This window comes from Schistocerca piceifrons, chromosome 2 (genome assembly GCF_021461385.2).
Source record: "Schistocerca piceifrons isolate TAMUIC-IGC-003096 chromosome 2, iqSchPice1.1, whole genome shotgun sequence".
In the NCBI taxonomy this organism is placed as follows: domain Eukaryota; kingdom Metazoa; phylum Arthropoda; class Insecta; order Orthoptera; family Acrididae; genus Schistocerca; species Schistocerca piceifrons.
Genome location: NC_060139.1, coordinates 530,411,514 through 530,434,253, shown reverse-complemented (window position 1 = coordinate 530,434,253; position 22,740 = coordinate 530,411,514). Strand labels below are relative to the sequence as shown.

Genomic DNA, 22,740 nt, shown 5'->3' with positions numbered 1-22,740 from the left:
TGTAGAATATATGAGTCTGGCGACATACCATCTGACATTCGGAAAAGCTTCATCCACACAATTCCGAAGACGGCAAGAGCTGACAAGTGCGAGAATTATCGCACAATCAGCTTAACAGCTTATGCATCGAAGCTGCTTACAAGAATAATATACAGAAGAATGGAAAAGAAAATTGAGAATGCGCTAGGTGACGATCAGTTTGGCTTTAGGAAAAGTAAAGGTACGAGAGAGGCAATTCTGACGTTACGGCTAATAATGGAAGCAAGGCTAAAGAAAAATCAAGACACTTTCATAGGATTTGTCAACCTGGAAAAAGCGTTCGACAATATAAAATGGTGCAAGCTGTTCGAGATTCTGAAAAAAGTAGGATTAAGCTATAGGGAGAGAAGGGTTACATACAATATGTACAACAACCAAGAGGGTATAATAAGAGTGGACGATCAAGAACGAAGTGCTCGTATTAAGAAGGGTGTAAGACACGGCTGTAGCCTTTCGCCCCTACTCTTCAATCTGTACATCGAGGAAGCAATGATGGAAATAAAAGAAAGGTTCAGGAGTGGAATTAAAATACAAGGTGAAAGGATATCAATGATACGATTCGCTGAAGACATTGCTATCCTGAGTGAAAGTGAAGAATTAAATGATCTGTTGAACGGAATGAACAGTCTAATGAGTACACAGTATGGTTTGAGAGTAAATCGGAGATAGACGAAGGTAATGAGAAGTAGTAGAAAAGAGAACAGCGAGAAACTTAACATCAGGATTGATGGTCACGAAGTCAATGAAGTTAAGTAATTCTGCTACCTAGGCAGTAAAATAACCAATGACGGACGGAGCAAGGAGGACATCAAAAGCAGACTCGCTATGGCAAATAAGGCATTTCTGGCCAAGAGAAGTCTACTAGTATCAAATACCGCCCTTAATTTGAGGAAGAAATTTCTGAGGATGTACGTCTGGAGTACAGCATTGTATGGTAGTGAAACATGGACTGTGGGAAAACCGGAACAGAAGAGAATCGAAGCATTTGAGATGTGGTGCTATAGACGAATGTTGAAAATTAGGTGGACTGATAAGGTAAGGAATGAAGAGGTTCTACGCAGAATCGGAGAGGAAAGGAATATGTGGAAAACACTGATAAGGAGAAGGGACAGAATGATAGGACATCTGCTAAGACATGAAGGAATGACTTCCATGGTACTAGAGGGAGCTGTAGAGGGAAAAAAGCTGTAGAGGAAGACAGAGATTGGAATGCGTCAACCAAATTATTGAGGACGTAGTTTGCAAGTGTTACTCTGAGATGAAGAGGTTAGCACAGGAAAGGAATTTGTGGCGGGCCGCATCAAACCAGTCAGTAGACTGAAGACCAAAAAGAAATATTAAGTAGTCAGTTGCAAAGAAAATTATGATAGAAAGCCAAATGAAATATATTCAAGCCGTATAATTTCAGGGCCCCTGACCAACGTGTAGGAAAATTCCAACCTCGGTTCCAGTCAAAATAGGGTCAGCATTCAAAGACTGGTATCTGTAGTTGTCTGCTTGGTACAGTGACCACTTAAAACATCCTCTGTTGGTAGATGCTGGACCTTACTTTGACCGGAACTGAGATTGGAGCTTCCTACATGTTGGTCAGTGGCCCTGAAGATGGCGTAATATATCGCCGAAACTGGTAGCCTAATAAAATAAGTGCCTGGAAATTAAACGGTTGAAAAGTGATTGATTTGACATTCTGTGCCGTACAGCCGAGTCCCGCAACCATCTCTTCAAAGATGATACACAGAAACTTTATTATGCTTTGTCGATTTTGGTAAATTAAATTGTCGTCTTCAGAAACCTACAAAATTAGCGATTATATAAGTCCTAGGACTTTGGCAATACATTTACGTGAAGCTTAAAAAGCGTATTGCGGAAACTCACTTAACATTGGCTTAGCAGACGTCAATATCTTCTTCGTAGGAGCATAATGCCATGGTATCTCTAGAAACGTATAAATTATAATTGATTATTGTAAAAAATGATTGACAATTTACAGTAGCCGAATCACATACAATATCTACATTTCCGGACATATCATGGCATTATACGTGTGTGAATATGATTCTGACCTCTGAAAAACCAATACTAAGTAAATTTCTGTCGTATACTTTTTATTCTTTACACAAATGTAGAGCCAGCGACTGAAAATTTGTAATATCCCTAATTTGTTGTGTTTAGAAGATGATAAATTATCGTAACATGTAAAACATAATAAAATTTACTTACAGCTGATGACTGAATTTCATCCTGAAAAAAATACTACAGTTACTGAAAAGCACAGGCAAGAAGAGAATAAGGAAATAATAGAATTAAGACAGCGAGAAAGTGTCGTCACAGTGGCAGCTACAGTATAAAATTTCTTCTTTTTCTGGGCCCATGATCCAGTCATCACAAAAGTTACATTGACACCTATGTCACGTGTTAACAGAATGCGTAAGCACTTAGCATAACATAATGAACTGAAACGACGTACAAGACATAGTCTAAAGTAGGCTGCATGCAACACAAACTTTTAGACGTGCAGAGAAGCACTCAACGGATCGTTGCACTGAAATAAGTCGTAGGTGGAATTGGTATCTTTTTCTCCCGCTTCCTCTAAAGAACCTTAACTTCAGCTTGTTTTAGCGAGGCTGGAAATATTCCGCTGATTAGAGGTTGATTACACAAATCACAGAAGATAGGACTCAACTCGCATGAACAGTCAATTGATTAACTTCGTCGATATGTTATCATAACCACTACAATACGTTGATTTTAAGGGTTTTATGATGAATGCTGCTTCTTTGGGTTTTGCTGAAGTCATTTGTAGAGACTGGTCTCAGATATTCCATAGCACTCTTTAGTGAAACACGCAGCCTCTGGCAGTCAGTAACAGAAACAAAGTTCTTTTTTAAGAGGTGAATACAGTTGTTACCTATGTCTCATTTATTTTTGGAGTCATGAGTTCGCTTCCTTTCTGGTACCACCTGGCTCTGTCGTCACGATGTTCCATATTGTTTATTTTGTTGCCTGGTGTAATTATCTTTCTCTGACAATAATGTTGCTTAGATTTCTGGGCTACTTCCTTCAACATTTTGCAGTATTCTTTCTAAGGTATTACAATGCTAACATCAGAGCTGTTCCTAGATAGTAGATACACTTTCCTCTTTGTCCCACACGACATCTTTATTCTTTGTGTAATCTTTTAGGGGTACACAATTTTCAAATGAGGAAGTAGCTTTGTTAATGAAAGCTTTGTATTTTTTATTTGAGTCAGAAGTATTGTAGACATCTATCCAGTTCACGTCTTCGGGTAACTGCCTAAAATTCTCAATTTTTAACTGATTTATTACCCGCCTGCACTCATATATATTAGATTTTGTATCCTAATGAATTCCAACGTTCAACATAAGGTGCTGCATCACATGATTTGTTTCTACTCTTGCTTTTAATACCTAGACTTGTCTACAAGGATACTGTCAATAGGAGCCTCAGAGCATTTACAAACCTACCTGGAAAGTTCACAGTAGGAATTAAATTGAACGGCAGTGTTACTGATTGCAATAATTGTCCACTGACAGAGCATTAAAAAAAAGAAAAGAAAAGGCCGAAGATTCAGTCAACAATGATCAACTGAGCATGCGGAAGACAGTGTAAACCACAGAATTAAAGACTCTCATCGTGTATCGACAAGACATGTAACTAGTAACCGGATGAAAGACGTAGTCTTCAGACAGAATAAAATTCAAGGTGAGAGGATATCAATAACGTGATTCGCTGGTGACATTGCTATCCTCAGTGAAAACGAAGAGCTGCAAGATCTATTAAATACGGTGTACAGCGTACTGATTATGACATACTGATTAAGAGAGACTTAATTAAGAAAATAATGAAGAGTAGAGGAAATGAGAGGAACCATGCACTTAGTAACAGGAATTGGTGACCACGAAATAGACGAAGTTAAGGAACTCTGCCAGCTTGGAAATAAAGTAACACGTGACAGACGAAGCAAGAAGGACATAAAAAACATGCTATCACACGCTAAAGAGGTATTCAGGTCGAAAATGAGTCTACTATTATTAAACATAAGATGTGGTTTTAGATATACGCTTCGTCACAGCATTGCATGGAAGTGATTTATGGACTCTGCGAAAACCGAAAGAGAATAGAATCGAAGTGTTTGAGAATCGGTGGTAGTGAAGGATGCTGAAAATTAGATCTACTGATTAGATAAGAAATGAAGAGGTTCTGCGCAGTATTGTAGATGAAAGGGTTGTATGGAGAACAATGGCAAGAATAAGGGACAAGATGCCAGGATATACCATAAAACGTCAGGAAAAAACATCCATGGATCTAGAGGGAACTGTAGGGTCTAGAAACTGTAGGAAAGGACGGAGACTGATGTACTGAGGCCTCAGTGAGGGCAAGGACTTGACACAAGAGAAGATTTAGTGGTTTGTAGAAGAACGCATCAAATTAATCCGTATACCAATGACACACTCACACACACACACACACACACACACACACACACACAAACTGCATGTGTTCTGTCTGGCAGAAAACCGTGTCGTAAACATAGTGATCAGGACGATATAAGTGACTTGAAAATATGATGCCGCCGTAAAGGGGACAGATTTCACACATTAAAAATCAAGGCCAAGTCATTTTTAAAAGTCTCGCCGTTTCGCTTAAGCGTCATCTTCAGACATTGGGAATGTGGACACAAGCTTTCCACCGCTCATGGCAACTGTTCCCTACCTGTTGGCAGCGCTGGCGGCAGTCGTGTGCTCTGCAGCGCGGACTGATCGGGTGTCGACGACGACAGAGACGCCTTGTCCCAGGATGTGCATCGCCGGCCAGCCGTCCGTCTGCGCTGAGGTCTCTCCCGGAAGGTACATCACGTACTCCGGCGCATGCATGAAGCGCATGTGCGAGTGTATGCTTAATAGAAGTGAGTACCACCACTTAATGGGACCCTGTCAAGTTTCTGATTTTCACAGTGAATTCTGCCGCAGTGTGACATGCAATATTATTACTGATTGTTCACCTTACGACAGACAAAAAAAAAGTGTCGAAATAAACACTAGGAAGTCACAGGTCTTCCTCATATTGAACCGAACGCTGAACAAAAGTCATTTTTTAAAACAGTTGCCCCGACATCATCCTATCCGTAAATAGTAAAAGAGCCCAGCATAATACTTTATTGGAAAGTACAGCGTGCAGAAAATCTCTTTCTTGCGAACATTAGATGCAAAAATTTTGACATTAACATTTACAATTACAAACATGGCTGTGAGCCATCAGCCATAAAGAAATATGATTTGTATTATACGGCCAGCCGGTTGCCACAAGTTTTAACTTCACCTGGTTTCGACACCGACTATGGGCGTCTTAATCAAAAAAAAAAAAAATAAAAGCAATTACCTGTGAAGGATTTCAAAACCGTTAGTGTAGCAGAAAAACCAAGAACAGATGATTATTACACTGAACAAATTTATGAGGTAACGTGTAGTAGTATTTCAGAAGAGGTTTACGAGCAATATACTTTCGCCACGTAAAATAAAATTTTACTGTCAAGTTTAAAACCATATAAAATTACAGGAATTGGAACTGACATAACAAGTGTACCTCCTAGTAAAAATTAAAACTAAATCACGTAGAAATTTTGTTATCACCTAGTGTTAACGCTAGACCCAAATAAGTTAAAAGACGAAATTCGTTTTCGAGCTCAAGTGTGAAAGTGATTTCTTTGTAAAGTTCGTTAAATATTTTGAAGAGATGATGAATGGCGTTACTATGTCCTCTGTGAATAATCAAAATATCATCTACATATCAAGATTATGGTTCAAAAATGGCTCTGAGCACTATGGGACTTAACATCTGTTTCATCAGTCCCCTAAAACTTAGAACTACTTAAACCTGACTAACCTAAGGACATCACACAACACCCAGTCAATACGAGGCAGAGTCAAGATTATGAAAGAATGGCTAGAGTGATGGGTAAAAAATAATGAAAAAAGAGAAATTCGTGAGAAATTTGTGAATATGTCTGTAAGAATACCAGCTATTTGATTGCCCATTGCAAGACGATCGGATTGATGATACCAATGTTCACTGAACTCTTAGTAGTTGTATCTGATTACAGTTTGAATTACGTTCGTAAAGTAAGTAATCTAATGATCAGAAATCACTTTTTTATGCACCCGTATTTTTTTTCTTTTGTGTGAAGTTATTTGCACAGTTACATTCGTGTAAAGCTTTTGACTGTCGAACACACAGCAGCCTGATATTTTGATCTTAATGTAAGTAACTTAGTTTACTAGCGAGATACTGACAGTTGGAAACAGAATAATTATTTTGAAAAGCATAAGATTTTTAAACTAGCCATGAAGAAACTTCGCAAGGTCTTGAAAAGTACTATTTATACTATTCGCAATCGCTATAATCGGAGGATCTGTTTTCAAGTCAACAAACTAGACTTCTAAGTGAGAACATAACTCTCTTGGTAATGATTCCTTCTATTCTTAATAGATGGCGCGACATGCTTTGTGCCCACGTTGTAGTAACCTCGGCCTGTGAGCCGCCTAGTCTGATGCCATTTCCAGTCCCTTTTTCCCTGAACGGCCCTTATACCCGTACGGCGTGCTGTGTGTTGTAGATTTCATTTGTACTGGGAAGTGCAGGATCACGTTCATTCAGCTACAAAAAATAAAATCGTCATAACTTCTGAACGGTTTGCGTTAGACGTCAAAACTGCACGTTATTGCCGCGGGACATGATGGGAATTAGTATGCGCATGCATGGTTTGGTTTAGCGGCATCTGGATGGGTTCGTCAATAAGCAAAATTAGCGCATTTGGGGGACTGAGAATCCGCATTTCGCTATCGACAATTCTCTGCACCCTCAGCGGGTGTCTGTGTGGCGTACAATGTCCAGTCACGGAAAAATCTGTCCGAGCCGGCCCGTGTGGCCGAGCGGTTCTAGGCGCTTCAGGATGGAACCGCGCGACCGCTGCGGTCGCAGGTTCGAATTCTGCCTCGGACATGGATGTTTGTGATGTCCTTAGGTTAGTTAAATTTAAGCAGTTCTAAGTTCTTGGAGACTGATGGCTTCGGATGTTAAGTCCCATAGTACTCAGAGCCATTTGAACCATTTTATTGGTCCAATATTCCTTCATAGCACGGCGACTACCGAACGGTACATGAAGGTTTTGGAAGATGGTTTAATCCCCATTATCCTAAGTGACTCTGTTTTAAACCAGATGTGGTTCATACAAGACGGAGTTCGACCCCATCGAAGCAGGAGAGTGTTGGATGTCCTGGAGGAGCACTTTGGGGGCCGCATTCTGTCTCCAAGATGCGCAGAGGCCACCGGCGAGGGCTTCTATTGGCCGCCATATTCTCCGAATATGAACTCATGTGATACCATTTTGTGTGGCTATATTAAAGACATGGGGTGCAGCAATAACCCCAAAACCTTTGCTGAGCTGAGAACAGCAATTCCGGAGATCATCGACACGATCGATGTTCCGAATCTTCAGAGTATCATGCTGAATTCCGATATTCCTCTGCACCACCTTATTGTCAAGGATGGCAGACACATCGAACATGTCATAACCTAAATTCGAATACCTGTAGTGACGTTTACACGTTGAATAAAGTGTGTGCACTCCGTAGTTTGTGTCTGATTTGTGCTTCTTTTCATATGGTTCAATAATTGACACCCTTTACCATTGTTATATCAGTTTCAATATCTGTAATTCTTATATGGTTCTATATATGACTTTAAGAAGTTATTTTATGTGTCGAGAGTATTTTGCTCGTAAGTTTGTTTTCAACTGTTACTACATGTTACCTCATAACTTTTTATTGTACTAACCATCTATTTTTGGTTTTTCCTCTATCCTAATTGTTTTGTAATCTTTTAAACGTAATGTTTTTGGCTTTTCCTGATGAAGACACCTAGTCGATGTCGAAACCAGAGCAAGTTAAACCTTTTTCCAACCCGTTGGCAGTATAATATGTAAGACACCAAATTTTACCCAAAGTAAAATCTTTTCCGTGAAGTAATTCAACCCGATTCAACTCTAGACGACTCGAACAAGTCATGAAATGTTGCATGAGATATATGTATGACATTCCGTTGTTGGATCTAATTAGTTCTACCTACCCCGTCATGCCAAACCATTTCGAGACTGGACTATTAAGAGATAGAGAAACGCTAAGAGTTGGTTTTAATGCTTCAAGCATTCGACATAGGCTCCCTCCGTTTGCGTACAACGCATAGAACATGTAACCATGTGAAACTGACAGAAATGTACTTCTATGCAGGGCCGCTGCTAGGTGTTTTGCCAGTCAAGTCGAGAACAGAAAAATGACGCCTACTCTTTTTACTAATATCGAGCTGCCCGGTAAGCCCCCAGCCGCCTCCCACTCCTCTCCCCCCAATCCTCCCTGCCAGCCGTCATTATCAACATCCAACGGTATAACACTGAAAATCTTCTATTATACTTTTAATCATTAAACTAAGGTAACAAAACGTCATCATTGTTTTGGGGACAGTACTTAATTTTCATGCTTTTGTCCTCAATTGCTTTATAATCGATAGAAGACAAGAAATATCCCCAGTTTCTCATTTTGTGTTCTCGGTTTTAATGAAAGGACAGATAAACTATTTGACAAAATATGGTGCTGTGTTTTTCTCGTACCGATAGTTTCGGACACCCAAAGACGGAGAGACAGAGAGACACCAACTCATTTTTATGCATTTACCTTTTACTCCTTTTAGATATGGTGAAAGAGGAGTACAAAACTCTACTTGTGAATGCATTATGGGTTATCGACAGGAAATAATGGTTAAACTAAAAACAACAAATGTTCAAATGTGCATGAATTCCTAATGGACCAAACTACTGAGGTTATCGATCCCTAGACTTACACACTACTTAAACTAAACTATGCTAAGGACAACACACACACACCCATGCCTGAAGGAGGACTCGAACCTCCGGCGGGACTAAAAACACCAATGGAACCACTGAATACAACTGACGCTTCAAATAATGTGCAGAGATGAAAACAAAAAGGCAGACTGGTGAGGTACGGTATCAAGTCGTAACATAACAGCAGGCCAGCGCACGCCCTCACTCCAACGCTCGACAGAGATGCATCACGGTCATGTTTGCTTCGGTTTCGTACTCCTTAGTGGCTATATTAGTTTCGAAGTAGGTAGAGACAAGGTGTTTTAATGTTTCCCCTTTTCCATTTTTGCCCTCGTATGTTCAATTTTCTCGCTGTTTGACTTGTAATATTTTTTTTGCCCCCTTTGCCACCCCTAAAACTTTATCACCCTAGGCGGCCACCTAGTCTTCCCTAATGGCAGAAACGGTCCAGTTCCTATGGATGTTGGTGAACTCGTGTGCCACATTGACTGGAATGCTGATTACGAATATGTCATGAAATCGTTCACACCCTTTATGCCATTTTTAGCGCCTTGTAGTTTCATGATTGGCTCGTATTGATAACACAAAGTCTCACCACCCGTAATGATATGTTTCCTGAAAGTAACTGTCCTCGTTTTGCATTTCAGTTACGACACTGCCAGTGAGCAGCGTCGCTAATTTTGTTTGGGTGCAAAAGTGTGAGGGACAAACTTTGCATACTTCAGAAAATTCTGGCGAATCTATTGGAAAATTGATTTAGAAATGCTGCTCCATTGTGTTTCATAGTAGAATAAAACTGATATATTACAGTCACCCATCCACAACTTAACAGTGCCTGCTCACAACTCACTTATCAAAAACACATGTTTTGTTCACAGTTGTCATTTATAATTCGAACCCGTGATACACTCCTGGAAATTGAAATAAGAACACCGTGAATTCATTGTCCCAGGAAGGGGAAACTTTATTGACACATTCCTGGGGACAGATACATCACATGATCACATTGACAGAACCACAGGCACATAGACACAGGCAACAGAGCATGCACAATGTCGGCACTAGTACAGTGTATATCCACCTTTCGCAGCAATGCAGGCTGCTATTCTCCCATGGAGACGATCGTAGAGATGCCATGCCATTTCCACCTGGCGCCTCAGTTGGACCAGCGTTCGTGCTGGACGTGCAGACCGCGTGAGACGACGCTTCATCCAGTCCCAAACATGCTCATTGGGGGACAGATCCGGAGATCTTGCTGGCCAGGGTAGTTGACTTACACCTTCTAGAGCACGTTGGGTGGCACGGGATACATGCGGACGTGCATTGTCCTGTTGGAACAGCAAGTTCCCTTGCCGGTCTAGGAGTGGTAGAACGATGGGTTCGATGACGGTTTGGATGTACCGTGCACTATTCAGTGTCCCCTCGACGATCACCAGTGGTGTACGGCCAGTGTAGGAGATCGCTCCCCACACCATGATGCCGGGTGTTGGCCCTGTGTGCCTCGGTCGTATGCAGTCCTGATTGTGGCGCTCACCTGCACGGCGCCAAACACGCATACGACCATCATTGGCACCAAGGCAGAAGCAACTCTCATCGCTGAAGACGACACGTCTCCATTCGTCCCTCCATTCACGCCTGTCGCGACACCACTGGAGGCGGGCTGCACGATGTTGGGGCGTGAGCGGAAGACGGTCTAACGGTGTGCGGGATCGTAGCCCAGCTTCATGGAGACGGTTGCGAATGGTCCTCGCCGATACCCCACGAGCAACAGTGTCCCTAATTTGCTGGGAAGTGGCGGTGCGGTCCCCTATGGCACTGCGTAGGATCCTACGGTCTTGGCGTCCATCCGTGCGTCGCTGCGGTCCGGTCCCAGGTCGACGGGCACGTGCACCTTCCGCCGACCACTGGCGACAACATCGATGTACTGTGGAGACCTCACGCCCCACGTTTTGAGCAATCCGGCGGTACGTCCACCCGGACTCCCGCTTGCCCACTACACGCCCTCGCTCAAAGTCCGTCAACTGCACATACGGTTCACGTCCACGCTGTCGCGGCATGCTACCAGTGTTAAAGACTGCGATGGAGCTCCGTATGCCACGGCAAACTGGCTGACACTGACGGCGGCGGTGCACAAATGCTGCGCAGCTAGCGCCATTCGACGGCCATCACCGCGGTTCCTGGTGTGTCCGCTGCGCCGTGCGTGTGATCATTGCTTGTACAGCCCTCTCGCAGTGTCCGGAGCAAGTATGGTCGGTCTGACACACCGGTGTCAATGTGTTCTTTTTTCCATTTCCAGGAGTGTATAATGGGCCGGCAAGATAGCTTAGCATGTTCCGTCTGAGAGTTAGCTAACATTCGTAATGAAATACCGAGTGAAGTATCCATCGAAGAACTTGAAGGGGTATCATGTGATGTCCAACCAGATCAAATGACGAGAGCAACGTAGAACAAAACTAATAAAGAAAGAAGGGTAGCGTGTTTCTCTGGTAATCAAACTGTCCTCAGTCCAGTGTTCGAACCTAAATATTGTTTAGGTTTTCAAAAAGAAACATCGGACTTTGGGGCCAAGAGGTCTGGCAAAAGAATTCACCAACGCTCTGCCGACGGACTTTTGAAAGACGGAGATGCAGAGGACAGACATGCAGGATAAGATGGGAAAGTGTTCCAGAAAGGTGGAAGAATCAGCAGTGATCAATAGCTTGAGGGTGCAGAAGTCAATGCAAATCACAGCATTAATGACACGTAACGTGTATCCATAAGAAATATGGCCTGTAGTTAAAAAAGTGTTCAAAAAATGTTCAGATATGTGTGAAATCTTATGGGACTTAACTGCTAAGGTCATCAGTCCCTAAGCTCACACACTACTTAACCAAAATTATCCTAAGGACAAACACACATGCCCATGCGTGAGGGAGCACTCGAACCTCCGCCGGGACCAGCCACACAGACCATGACTGCAGCGCCTCAGACCGCTCGGCTAATCCCGCGCGGCTGAAAAAGTGTCATGATGATCCCTCCAATGGCAGCAGACTCCGAATTAGTCCCCCATCCGGATCTCCGGAAGGGGATTGCAAAGGGGGAGGTGACCATGAGAAAAATACAGTAACAAATGAAAGAAAAACGTTCTACGAGCCGGAGCATACAATGTCAAAACCTTGAATGTAGCAGGAGACAAAGAAAATCGGAAAAGGGAAATGCAAAATCCAAATCTAGATAGAGCGTGGTCTTGAAGTGAAATGGAAAGCATGTTTATGATCGGAGGAATACAGAGTAATATCAACAGCAACAGAAACTGGTGTATCGGAAGTAGTATTCGTTATGAATAGGAAAGTATGGAAGAGAGTGAGTTACTGTCAATATCAGATTCGTCGGCTAGACAACGCCCAAACCAACACCGAGAATGACAGTTCAGATATACACGACGACGTGTATGAACAGTCAGAGAAAGTGTGTGAGGATATTGAAAGGAAAATGCAAGATGAAAATCTGGTAATCTTGGAGGATTGGAACATGATTCTAAAATAAGGAGTAGATGAAAGGGTCACAAGAGAGCATGAGCTGTGCTGTAGAAATGAGTGTAAATGAGTTCTGCAAAAACTTTCTGTTGGTAACAGCGAATACACAGTTGAAGAATGCCATGAGGAGGCGTTATACTTGGAAAAGGACCGGGAGACACGGGGGATTAAAGTCAAATTCCACCACGCTGAAACAGAGATTCGGAAATCAGATATTGGATTATAATGGAAGAGATAAAGACGCAGATTATAATCCTGCAGTGATGAAGAGTCGGCAGAAGTTTGAGATAAGCATACGGAAGAAATGGTGTAGGACGAAGTTCGCTAAGGATCGAGATACTGCGGTAAGAAATGTTACAGCAGGCAGTTCAGTAGAAAAGGTGTGGACATCTCCAAAGACGGCATTCACGGATGTTAAACAGACAAACAAAGGTAACTGCGAAGCCACCTTGGGGAAAAGAAGAAATTCTTCAGTTAATAGACGGAAGAAAATAGTACAAATATTCCCAGGGAAAGAGAGGAATTGAGTAGTATAGATTAGTTAGGAATAATATAAATAGCAACTGCAGAGCAGCTAAGGCGAATTGGCAGAGGGAGAAATGTGTAGAACTCGAAAAAGAAGTATTCGTCCGTAGAATTGATTCAGTATACAGAAAGGTTAAAACAACCATCTGTTAATTTAAAAACAAGGATAACATAGTGACAACAACGGAACCACCACTGTTAAACGAAGAGGTAAGAGCAGACAGATGGAACGCATACATTGAAGGACTCTGTGAGGGGAACGACTTGATAGACGAAGAAACTGGAGTTTATAAGGAAGATATAGGTGCCCTACAAACCAAGCATTATCATCATCATCACTGAAGAGCCAAAGAAACTGGTACACCTGCTTAATATGGTGCACAGCCCCAACGACCACGCAGACATTCCGCAACACGACGTGGCATGGACTCGACTAATGTCTGAAGTATTGGGGCTGGAGGTCTCCTCTGAACAGCACATTGCAAGGCATCTCAAATATATTCAGTAACGCTCATATCTGGGAAGTATGATGGCCAGTGGAAGTGTTTAAGCTCAGGAGAATGCTCCTGGAGCCATTCTGTTGGAGTTCTGGAGATTTGGGGTGTCGCATTGTCCTGCTGGAATTTCCCATATCCGTCGGAATGCACAATGGACATGAATGGATGCAGGTGATCACATGCGTAGCTTAAGGACGTGTCATATGTCAGAGTCGTATCTTAACTTACCCAGGGTCCCAGATCACTCCAACTGCACACGTCCCACGCCATTATAGAGTCTCCACCAGCTTGAACAGTCGCCTGCGAACATGTTGGGTCCATGGATTCATGAACTTGTTACCATACATGTACACGTTCATCCGCTGTAAACAATTTGAAACAAGACTCGTCCGACCAGTCAACGTATTTCCAGTCATCAACAGTCCGATGTCAGTGTTGACGGGCTCAGAACAGGCGTAAAGCTTTGTATCGTGCAGACATCAAAGGTACACGAGTGGGCCTTCGGCTCAGAAAGCCCATATCAATTATGTTTCGTTGAATGGTTCGCACGCTGACACTCATTTATGGACCAGCATTGAAATCTGCAGCAATTTGAGCAACGTTTACACTTCTGTCACGTTGGACGATTCTGTTCAGACGACATAGGTCCAGTTCTTGCGGATCTTTACCCAGTCGCAGCGATGTCGAATATTTGATGTTCTACGAGATCTCTGATATTCACGGTACACTCGTGAAGAGGTCGTACCGGAAAATCTCCACTTCATTGCTACGTCGCAGGTGCTGTGTCCCATCGCTCATGCACGGTCTAAAACACCATGTTCAACCTCACTTAAATCCTGATAACCTGCCGTTGTAGCAGACACCTGTTATTTTATATAGGCGTTGCCGACCGCAGCGCCATATTCTGCCTCTTTACATGTCACTGTATTTGAATATGCATAGCTATACCAGTTTTTAGCGCCTCAGTGTAGGTAGGAATTGAAAACAGTACTGAAAGACTTGAGATCAAATAAAGCAGAAAGGATAAATAATATTCCGTCTAAGTTTCTAATACTACTCGGGGAAATGGAAACGCAACGACTACTCAGGTTGGTGTGTTGAATCTACGGGACGAATAATCAGACTCGAAAAATATCATCCATACAAGTACAAAGATAGCAAATGAAGATAGGTGCGAGAACCACGCACAGTCAGCTTAACATCACACGAATCCTAGCGACTGTCAAGAGTAATATACGGAAGAATGGAAAAGGAAAACTAGCACCTGTTAGCTGACGGTCTACTTTTAGGAGAGGTAAAGGCACATAAAGGTAGTTCTCAAAAACTGGTGATACACAGTACGTACAATCAAGGCGGAAGATCGAGAACGTAGTGCTCGGCTTAAAAAAGGGTGTAAGACAGGGATACAGTCTTTCGCCGCTAATGTTCAATCGAAAAATCGAAGAGACATTGATGGAAATAAAAATGAAGTTCAATATGGATTGACAGTGAACCGAAAAACGACGTTAAGTAGTGAGAAGTAGCGGATGTGAATAATAGCGTCAAAATTTACACAAATTTCGCAGTAACGGCGTAGACGAAGTTAAGGAGTTCTGCTACCCTTGAAGGAAAATTGCCCACTATGGATGAAGCAAGGAGGACATAACAAGCAGACTAGCACAAGTAAAGAGGGCAGTTCTGGACAAGAGGAGTCTGTTGGCGTCAAACATAGATCTTTCTGAGAATGTACGTTTGGAGCACAGCTTTGATGGTAGAAAATCGAGGACGGTGGTAAAACCAGAACAGAAGAGAACTGAAGCGTTTGAGGTGTGGTGTTTCTGGGCTGTGGTGCTACGGACGAATGTTGAAAATACTTCGCCAGACTTCTCTTGGCCAGGAATGCCGTCATTGCCTGCGCTAATCTGCTTTTTGTATACTCCTTGCTTCGTCCATCATGAGTAATTTTCCTTCGAAGGTAACAGAACCCCTTAACTTCGTATACGTGGTGACCGCCAATTTCTGTGTTATGTTTCTCGCTATTACTTATAAGGTACAGTATGAGGAGATTTCCAAAAAAATGGCGGAGAAAGGAATGTATGGAAAACCTTGACAATAAGACGGTACAGGATGACAGGATATGTGTAAAGACATCAGGTAGTAGAGAGAACTGGAGAAGGTAAAATGTAGGTGAAGTCAAAGATTTAACACGTCCAGTAAAGTATTGAGGATGTCATGTGTAAGTAGTATTCTCAAATAAAAAGGTTGGCCCAGGGGAAGAATTCGTGATGTGCTGCATAAAACCTGTCAGAAGAGTGACGACTCAGTCGCTGTGCTGCCGCCGCATGTCCGCCAGGAATAATATCAATCTCGGAACTCCTGCTAGCGGAGTGTCTCAGTTAGGATGGGTGAGACTGGATATCCGACGTGATTTTCACAGGCTTTTAGGAGAGAGAGTCGTGTCAAAATTGTTTTACCTGTTCTGCTAGTATATGACAGGAAAATTATTATTAAAGAAAAGTGCAAAAATTCTAAATCCAAAGACGATAGTTGCTGACAATGTTACTATTGGTTTAATAATTCACACTTTTAAAATACTAGCACAAATTACTTGGGGAACAATGGAAAGACTGGTAGAGACCGACAGCGAAGCAGGTCGATTAGTATTCAAGAAAATGACAAACCCGCAATCATTGCATTCGTAGAATTAGAGAAATCTTTTCACAACGCTAACTGCACAACATTATTGAAGCGCTGAAGCTATCGGGTAGAAAATAAAGGGAGCGAATGGTTATTCAAAAGTTGTACAGTACTTGTAACTGTATTTATAACAATCGAAGGCCATGGCAGAGAATCAGTATGTGAGAAGTGAATGAGACACGACTCTAGCCTATTCCCGATATTATCCAACCTATGCATTAAGTATGTTGTAAAGGAAACCATGAAAAAATGAGGAAAGGGAATTTTAAATCAGGGGGAGCAAAAATAGTATATGAGATTTGATGATGGCACGGTTATTATGTCGAGAATGGCAAAATACTTAGATCAGCTGAACGAAATCGATTCTGTACTGAGAAAGAGTTGAACATCAACAAACGTGAAACAAGGTAATGGACTATTTTAGAGTTAAAAGAGGAGATGCAGAGGGAATTAGACTAGGAAATGAGACAACTGAAGATGGTAGATGAGTTTTGCTACTACTAATGACTGCCGAAGGAGAGATGATGCACGGTGGCAATAGCAAGAATATTTCTTGTAACGAAAAGTTTTATAACATCGAATATAAACTTCTATGAACGGAAGTGCTTTCTGAAGATATTTATTTGAAATCTATCCTTGTACTCAAGTGAAACGTGAACGAATAACAGTTTAGACATGAAGAGAAACCTTGGAAAGAAGAGTCAGTGGAACAATGCTTACTAGGTACATCGAATGAGGAGATAAAGGTAAACATACACATCAGCCCTTAGCCATCTTCCAGTTTCCCACCTGCTGCCTACAAGGTGGTATGATGTGCAATGTATGATTGTTGGGCCTGTGATCAGCACGTCATTACTCCTTTCAGCAGCGTTTACCGGTAGGTGGATGCTGTCGATCCTCCTCAGCAGCCCTCATTTGGGGTCACGGTGCCCATTGCAGACCTCCCTGGCTGAGAAAAAAAACTTGAAGTAACGGGAATCGAACTCCATTGTGTCCACACCCGAGGCAGCGCCAGTAACCATTCGATTATGGAAGCGATAGCCAATGAGGATATATTGAATGTCCACAGGAAAGAACGTATTGATCAGCATCGATTCGTTGATGGGACACTTCGTTAGACTTCAAGGAATTGTCAGTTTCCTAATGGCGAAGTTACTGTATGGTGGAGAGGATTAAAAGTTTTAGAGGGTATGAGTGACGCAGTAGTAACGCAGAGATGAAGAGAACTGCACAAGATAGGCTAATGCAAAGAACCCTATGAAACCAGACTGAAGAGCACAGCAGCAAAAACAACAGTAAATGTTTTCCGCGTCACATTCCTCGTCGCTAGTGCCCTCAAAGCTCCCATAAATGTTGTATATGTATCGTTATTTCATAACTAGAACGCTAAGTCGGATACATCTAGCATCTTGGCTGTACCTTTATGTAACACCAAACCTTCGTTCATCTCGGGCCTTTCCTGCCATACAACCTGGAACAAACTAACCGACAACGTTGGACTTATACAAAGTCACATTACACTCAGTGGTAGATTAAAACTTTATCTGTTTTCATCAGCATAACTCCCCACTCGGATTATCTCTACAGTTTTCCTTCTGTCTGTCAATCAGTATCTCTGCCACATTGTGAACACTGCACTTGCTTTTCTTATTCCTGTCCCTATCTAAATTTCTCCTTCCATCTCGACTGCTAATTTTTTCCCACTATGTGTGTTTCATCATCCGGACAGTCACCTTTTACACTTCTTATTTCTTTCATACTTCTGCTCACATTAATCAAGACCAAATGAAGAAATCATTTATCATCATTTATATAAGACGTAAATTTATTATACTCAATTATTATTATTATATCTTTCTTTTCTCAGACGTTATGTCTGGTCAAAAATGGAAAGTGATGCGGATCTTGATCAAGAATGACTTCTTTTTAACTGTACGTTATATGTTATATTGCATTTAGGAACTTTCGGGCAATTGAACATCTATCAATAATTACTGATTTCTGTAGTTGTATATATAAGTTGGGATGTAGCTGTATTGCATTGATGAACTGGTGAATATTGTGTGGTATGACTCCTGAAGTCGATAGTATAATCGGTATAATGTCAACTTTATGCTGATGCCACATGTCCTTGACTTCCTCAGCCAGTTGGATGTATTTTTCAATTTTTTCTCCTGTTTTCTTTTGTATATTTGTTGTATTGGGTATGGATATTTAGATTAGTTGTGTTAATTTCTTCTTTTTGCTGGTGAGTATGATGTCAGGTTTGTTATGTGGTGTTGTTTTATCTGTTATAATGGTTCTGTTCCAGTATAATTTGCATTCATCATTCTCCAGTACATTTTGTGCTGCATACTTGTATGTCGGAACATGCTGTTTTATAAGTTTATGTTGTAAGGCAAGCTGTTGATGTATTATTTTTGCTATATTGTCATGTCTTCTGGGGTATTCTGTATTTGCTAGTATTGTACATCCGCTTGTGATGTGATCTACTGTTTCTATTTGTTGTTTCCAAAGTCTGCATTTATCAGTTGTGGTATTGGGATCTTTAATAATATGCTTGCTGTAATATCTGGTGTTTATTGTTTGATCCTGCATTGCAATCATGAATGCTTCCGTCTCACTGTATATATTGCCTTTTCTTAGCCATGTTTAGGATGCGTCTTTATCGATGTGTGGCTGTGTTAGATGATACAGGTGCTTGCCATGTAGTTTTTTCCAATTTACTTTCTTCGTATGTGTTGATGTAATGTGATCTAAAGGGCTGTAGAAGTGGTTATGAAATTGCAGTGGTGTAGCCGATGTATTTATATGAGTGATTGCTTTGTGTATTATGCTAGTTTCTGCTCGTTCTAGAATGAATTATCTTAAATTGTCTACCTGTCCATAATGTAGGTTTTTTTATATCGATAAATCCCCTTCCTCCTTCCTTTCTGCTTAATGTGAATCTTTCTGTTGCTGAATGTATGTGATGTATTCTATATTTGTGGCATTGTGATCGTGTAAGTGTATTGAGTGCTTCTAGGTCTGTGTTATTCCATTTCACTACTCCAAATGAGTAGGTCAATATTGGTATAGCATACGTATTTATAGCTTTTGTCTTGTTTCTTGCTCTCAATTCTGTTTTCAGTATTTTTGTTAGTCTTTGTCTATATTTTTCTTTTAGTTCTTCTTTAATATTTGTATTATCTATTCCTATTTTGTGTCCGTATCCTAGATATTTATAGGCATAAGTTTTTTCCATCGCTTCTATGCAGTCGCTGTGGTTATCCAATATGTAATTGGTTGACTTGTTGATTTGTTGCTGCCAGTAGTTTTAGATCATCCATGTATAGCAAATGTGGGATTTTGTGTGGGTATGTTCCAGTAATGTTGTGTCCATAATTTGTATTATTTAGCATGTTGGATAGTGGGTTCAGAGCAAGGCAGAACCAGAAAGGACTTAATGAGTCTCCTTGGTATATTCCACGCTTAATCTGTATTGGCTGTGATGTGATATTATTTGAATTTGTTTGGATATTAAGTGTGGTTTTCCAATTTTTCATTACTATGTTTAGGAACTGTATCAATTTAGGGTCTACTTTGTATACTTCCAATATCTGTAGTAACCATGAGTGGGGTACACTATCAAACGCTTTTTTGTAATCAATGTATGCGTAGTGTAGCGCCTTTGTTTAGTTTTAGCTTGATATGTCACCTCTGCATCTATTATCAGTTGCTCTTTACATCCTTGTGCTCCTTTGCAACAGCCTTTTTGTTCTTCATTTATAATTTTGTTCTGTGTTGTATGTGTCATTAATTTCTGTGTAATAACTGAAGTTAATATTTTGTATATTGTTGTTAGGCAGGTTATGGGGCGATATTTAGCTGGGTTTGCTGTGTCTGCTTGATCTTTAGGTTTCAGATAAGTTATTCCATGTGTAAGTGTATCAGGGAACGTGTATGGGTCTGCAATGTAACTGTTAAATAATTTAGTTAGATGTGAATGTGTTGAGGTGAACTTCTTTAGCCAGCAATTTACTATTTTACCTTTTCCAGGGGCTTCACAATAGTGAGTAGAATTAATTGCTTGGGTGACTTCATGTTGCAAAATTATCACTTCAAGCATTTGTGGTATCATCTTGTATGTGTCTGTTTCTGCTTGTATCCACCGTGCATGCCTGTTATGTTGTACTGGGTTTGACCATATGTTGCTCCAGAAGTGTTCTATGTCTGTTATGTTTGGTGGATTGTCTATTTTAATGTGTGTGTTGTATATTGTCTGGTAAAATTTCTTTTGGTTTGTGTTGAATGTTTGGTTTTGTTTCCTTCTATTTTCACTTTTTTTTGTATCTTCTAAGTCGTTTGGCCAATGCTTGTAATTTCTGCTTCTTTTCATCTAATTGCTCTATCTCTTCTTGTTGTGAGATTTTACCTAACCTTTTTCGTTTCTTTTCTGACATTACATTTCTTATAAATTGTGTTAGCTGTCCGATGTCTTTTCTCAGTTTTTCTATTCTGATCTGTAGCCTGTGTTACCATGCTGGTTTTGTGGGTTTCTTCTGGGTGTTGGTTGGTTCTGATCTCTGCCTAGTGTGTATATTTAGTGTAGTGAGTGCTCCTATATAAACCAGTAGTTGTAACTCTTCCATAGTTGTGTTTTCATTTATTTTGTTGTGTATGATGGTGTTGATAGTTTTTATTGTTGTTTCGACTTGTGGGTTATTTGGCGGTCTATGCAAGAATGGTCTATGTCTGTATTTGTGTCTTTGCATTCTATACATGTCAGCTGAAATTTTTCGTCTATATCTAACAAGTGTGTCACTTCGTGTTCTATTTGTGCTTGTTCTGGTGGCTGTCTAAAGATTTTGTTTTCCTCTGATTGTTTAATTGACGCGTGTTATTATTATTATTATTATTATTATTATTACTATTATTATTGCTACTATTTTATTTTCATTGCGTTCTCGTGTGCTGCACACATTACAATGACCTCCTCTTGCCAAATCAGTTAATAGCATACATAAATAATACAAAGTACAGTAAGAGATACGGCACGCTGTCGTGGAATTTGCTTGTAGGAGATTTCACTTTCGATACGGCGGTGTTGCAGGCCTGACGCAGGTGGATATGAGCTTGTGCCGGGACGCTCTCAGAGACAAGTGTCCCCTTCGCGTGGCTGCTGTGCAGACGCCAACAGACGCCGAGGACGAAGAGGACTCCCTCAGCGCGTAGACCACTGGCCGACTTACAAGCTGCAAATGGGCTACTGGGCATTTCTCAACTAACCACTGGGTTGCTACGTTTTCGATCATCTTACTTAATCTACACTGCTTCACTCAATTTTATTCATTTTCATGTATCTACTGTGAACTACTATATATATATATATATATATATATATATATATATATATATATATATATATATATATATATATATATATATTTTATCTTCTCCTTGTCCTTTTAGCGTTGTTCCCGATAAATCAAACAACAAAATTGTAAGTTTTTCACCATTTTTAAAATATGTGGCTTGCTACATCTGCTCACTGGCTTTGGCTATCATCTGTGGCCTTTGAGTGGAAAGTACTTCATCTCTCTTCAGTTGCTACAGGAATTACATTGGAAAATTCAAATAAACAGTTTTGAATGAAATGAGCAGAAAATTATAAACTTGTATACAGTTATACCTTCCACAAATGGTCGATTCATTTACTTATATTTCAGCTGCATTCGCAACAATTCTCTTCGGAAACCCGTAACCGTTTCTTTATCGCAAAAGTGGCACGGTATTGTGTAGAGGCTTAAGAACATTTAATGTTATTGTTTTCAATCAAGTGATGCTAATTACCATGTTTCGTTAATTCATTACTCCCATCTGTTCGTTTAAGGATGACGTTTTGCATTGCGTGTCGCAGAGGATAATGTTATTGTTCCCTACCACTCCAGTCGCAGCTGAAGCATGGAACAACGAGTGCCGCTCATGGAGTTAGGCCAGTGTTATCTTATTTCTCCCTAAGGAGGAGAGGCAGTGTATACAGTTTGTGACACGGCACTCATGTAAAAGCAAAATTTTGTTGTTCCAAGATGGTCGAACAAACAGTCAAGGACAGAGGGTAGATGGAAAGCTTTCTTGCGAGTACCACGTTAAAAATCTTGTTAAGATGATCAGTGTCGCTACCTGTACTATGAGAATGATCTCGACTGTCTCTGACACTGGAACACGGAGGCCTTTTTACTTGCTTCCTTCCTGTCTATTATCGTCTATAGTATCAAATTTTTGGGCACTTCTGCACAGCCATCAAGAATAGTGTCAGCGCAGAAAGGGGTGATCAGTCGATCCTGTTGTGTCAGTTCGTGCAGCCCGTTGTTCAGATGTCTCGGAATTGTGGTTCTGTCATCACTGTACAAATATTCCATCTTGGTATTTGTTGTTCACAACTTTACTCTTTGAAAAGAAAGGGCTACATCCATTCAGTATACACCAGACGTAAAATCGATCTACAACAGGATAACATTTTCTTACGCATTTTTGGGAAAGGTGCGCACTCCCGAACTAAAAACACGATTCATAAGTTCTGAGTAGAAAG

General features: G+C 40.9%; 1 protein-coding gene across 1 annotated transcript in view; it reads left to right on the top strand.

Annotated features, from left to right (window-relative positions):
- LOC124777946 overlaps positions 1-21,507 on the top strand; it is a 37,226-nt gene extending 15,719 nt beyond the window's left edge. The window contains exons 2-3 of the mRNA XM_047253497.1: positions 4,784-4,966; positions 21,262-21,507. Coding sequence (XP_047109453.1) covers positions 4,784-4,966; positions 21,262-21,383 — 305 coding nt within the window. The 3' untranslated portion in view covers positions 21,384-21,507. The remainder of the gene's footprint in view (positions 1-4,783; positions 4,967-21,261) is intronic.
- Positions 21,508-22,740: the final 1,233 nt, after the last annotated feature.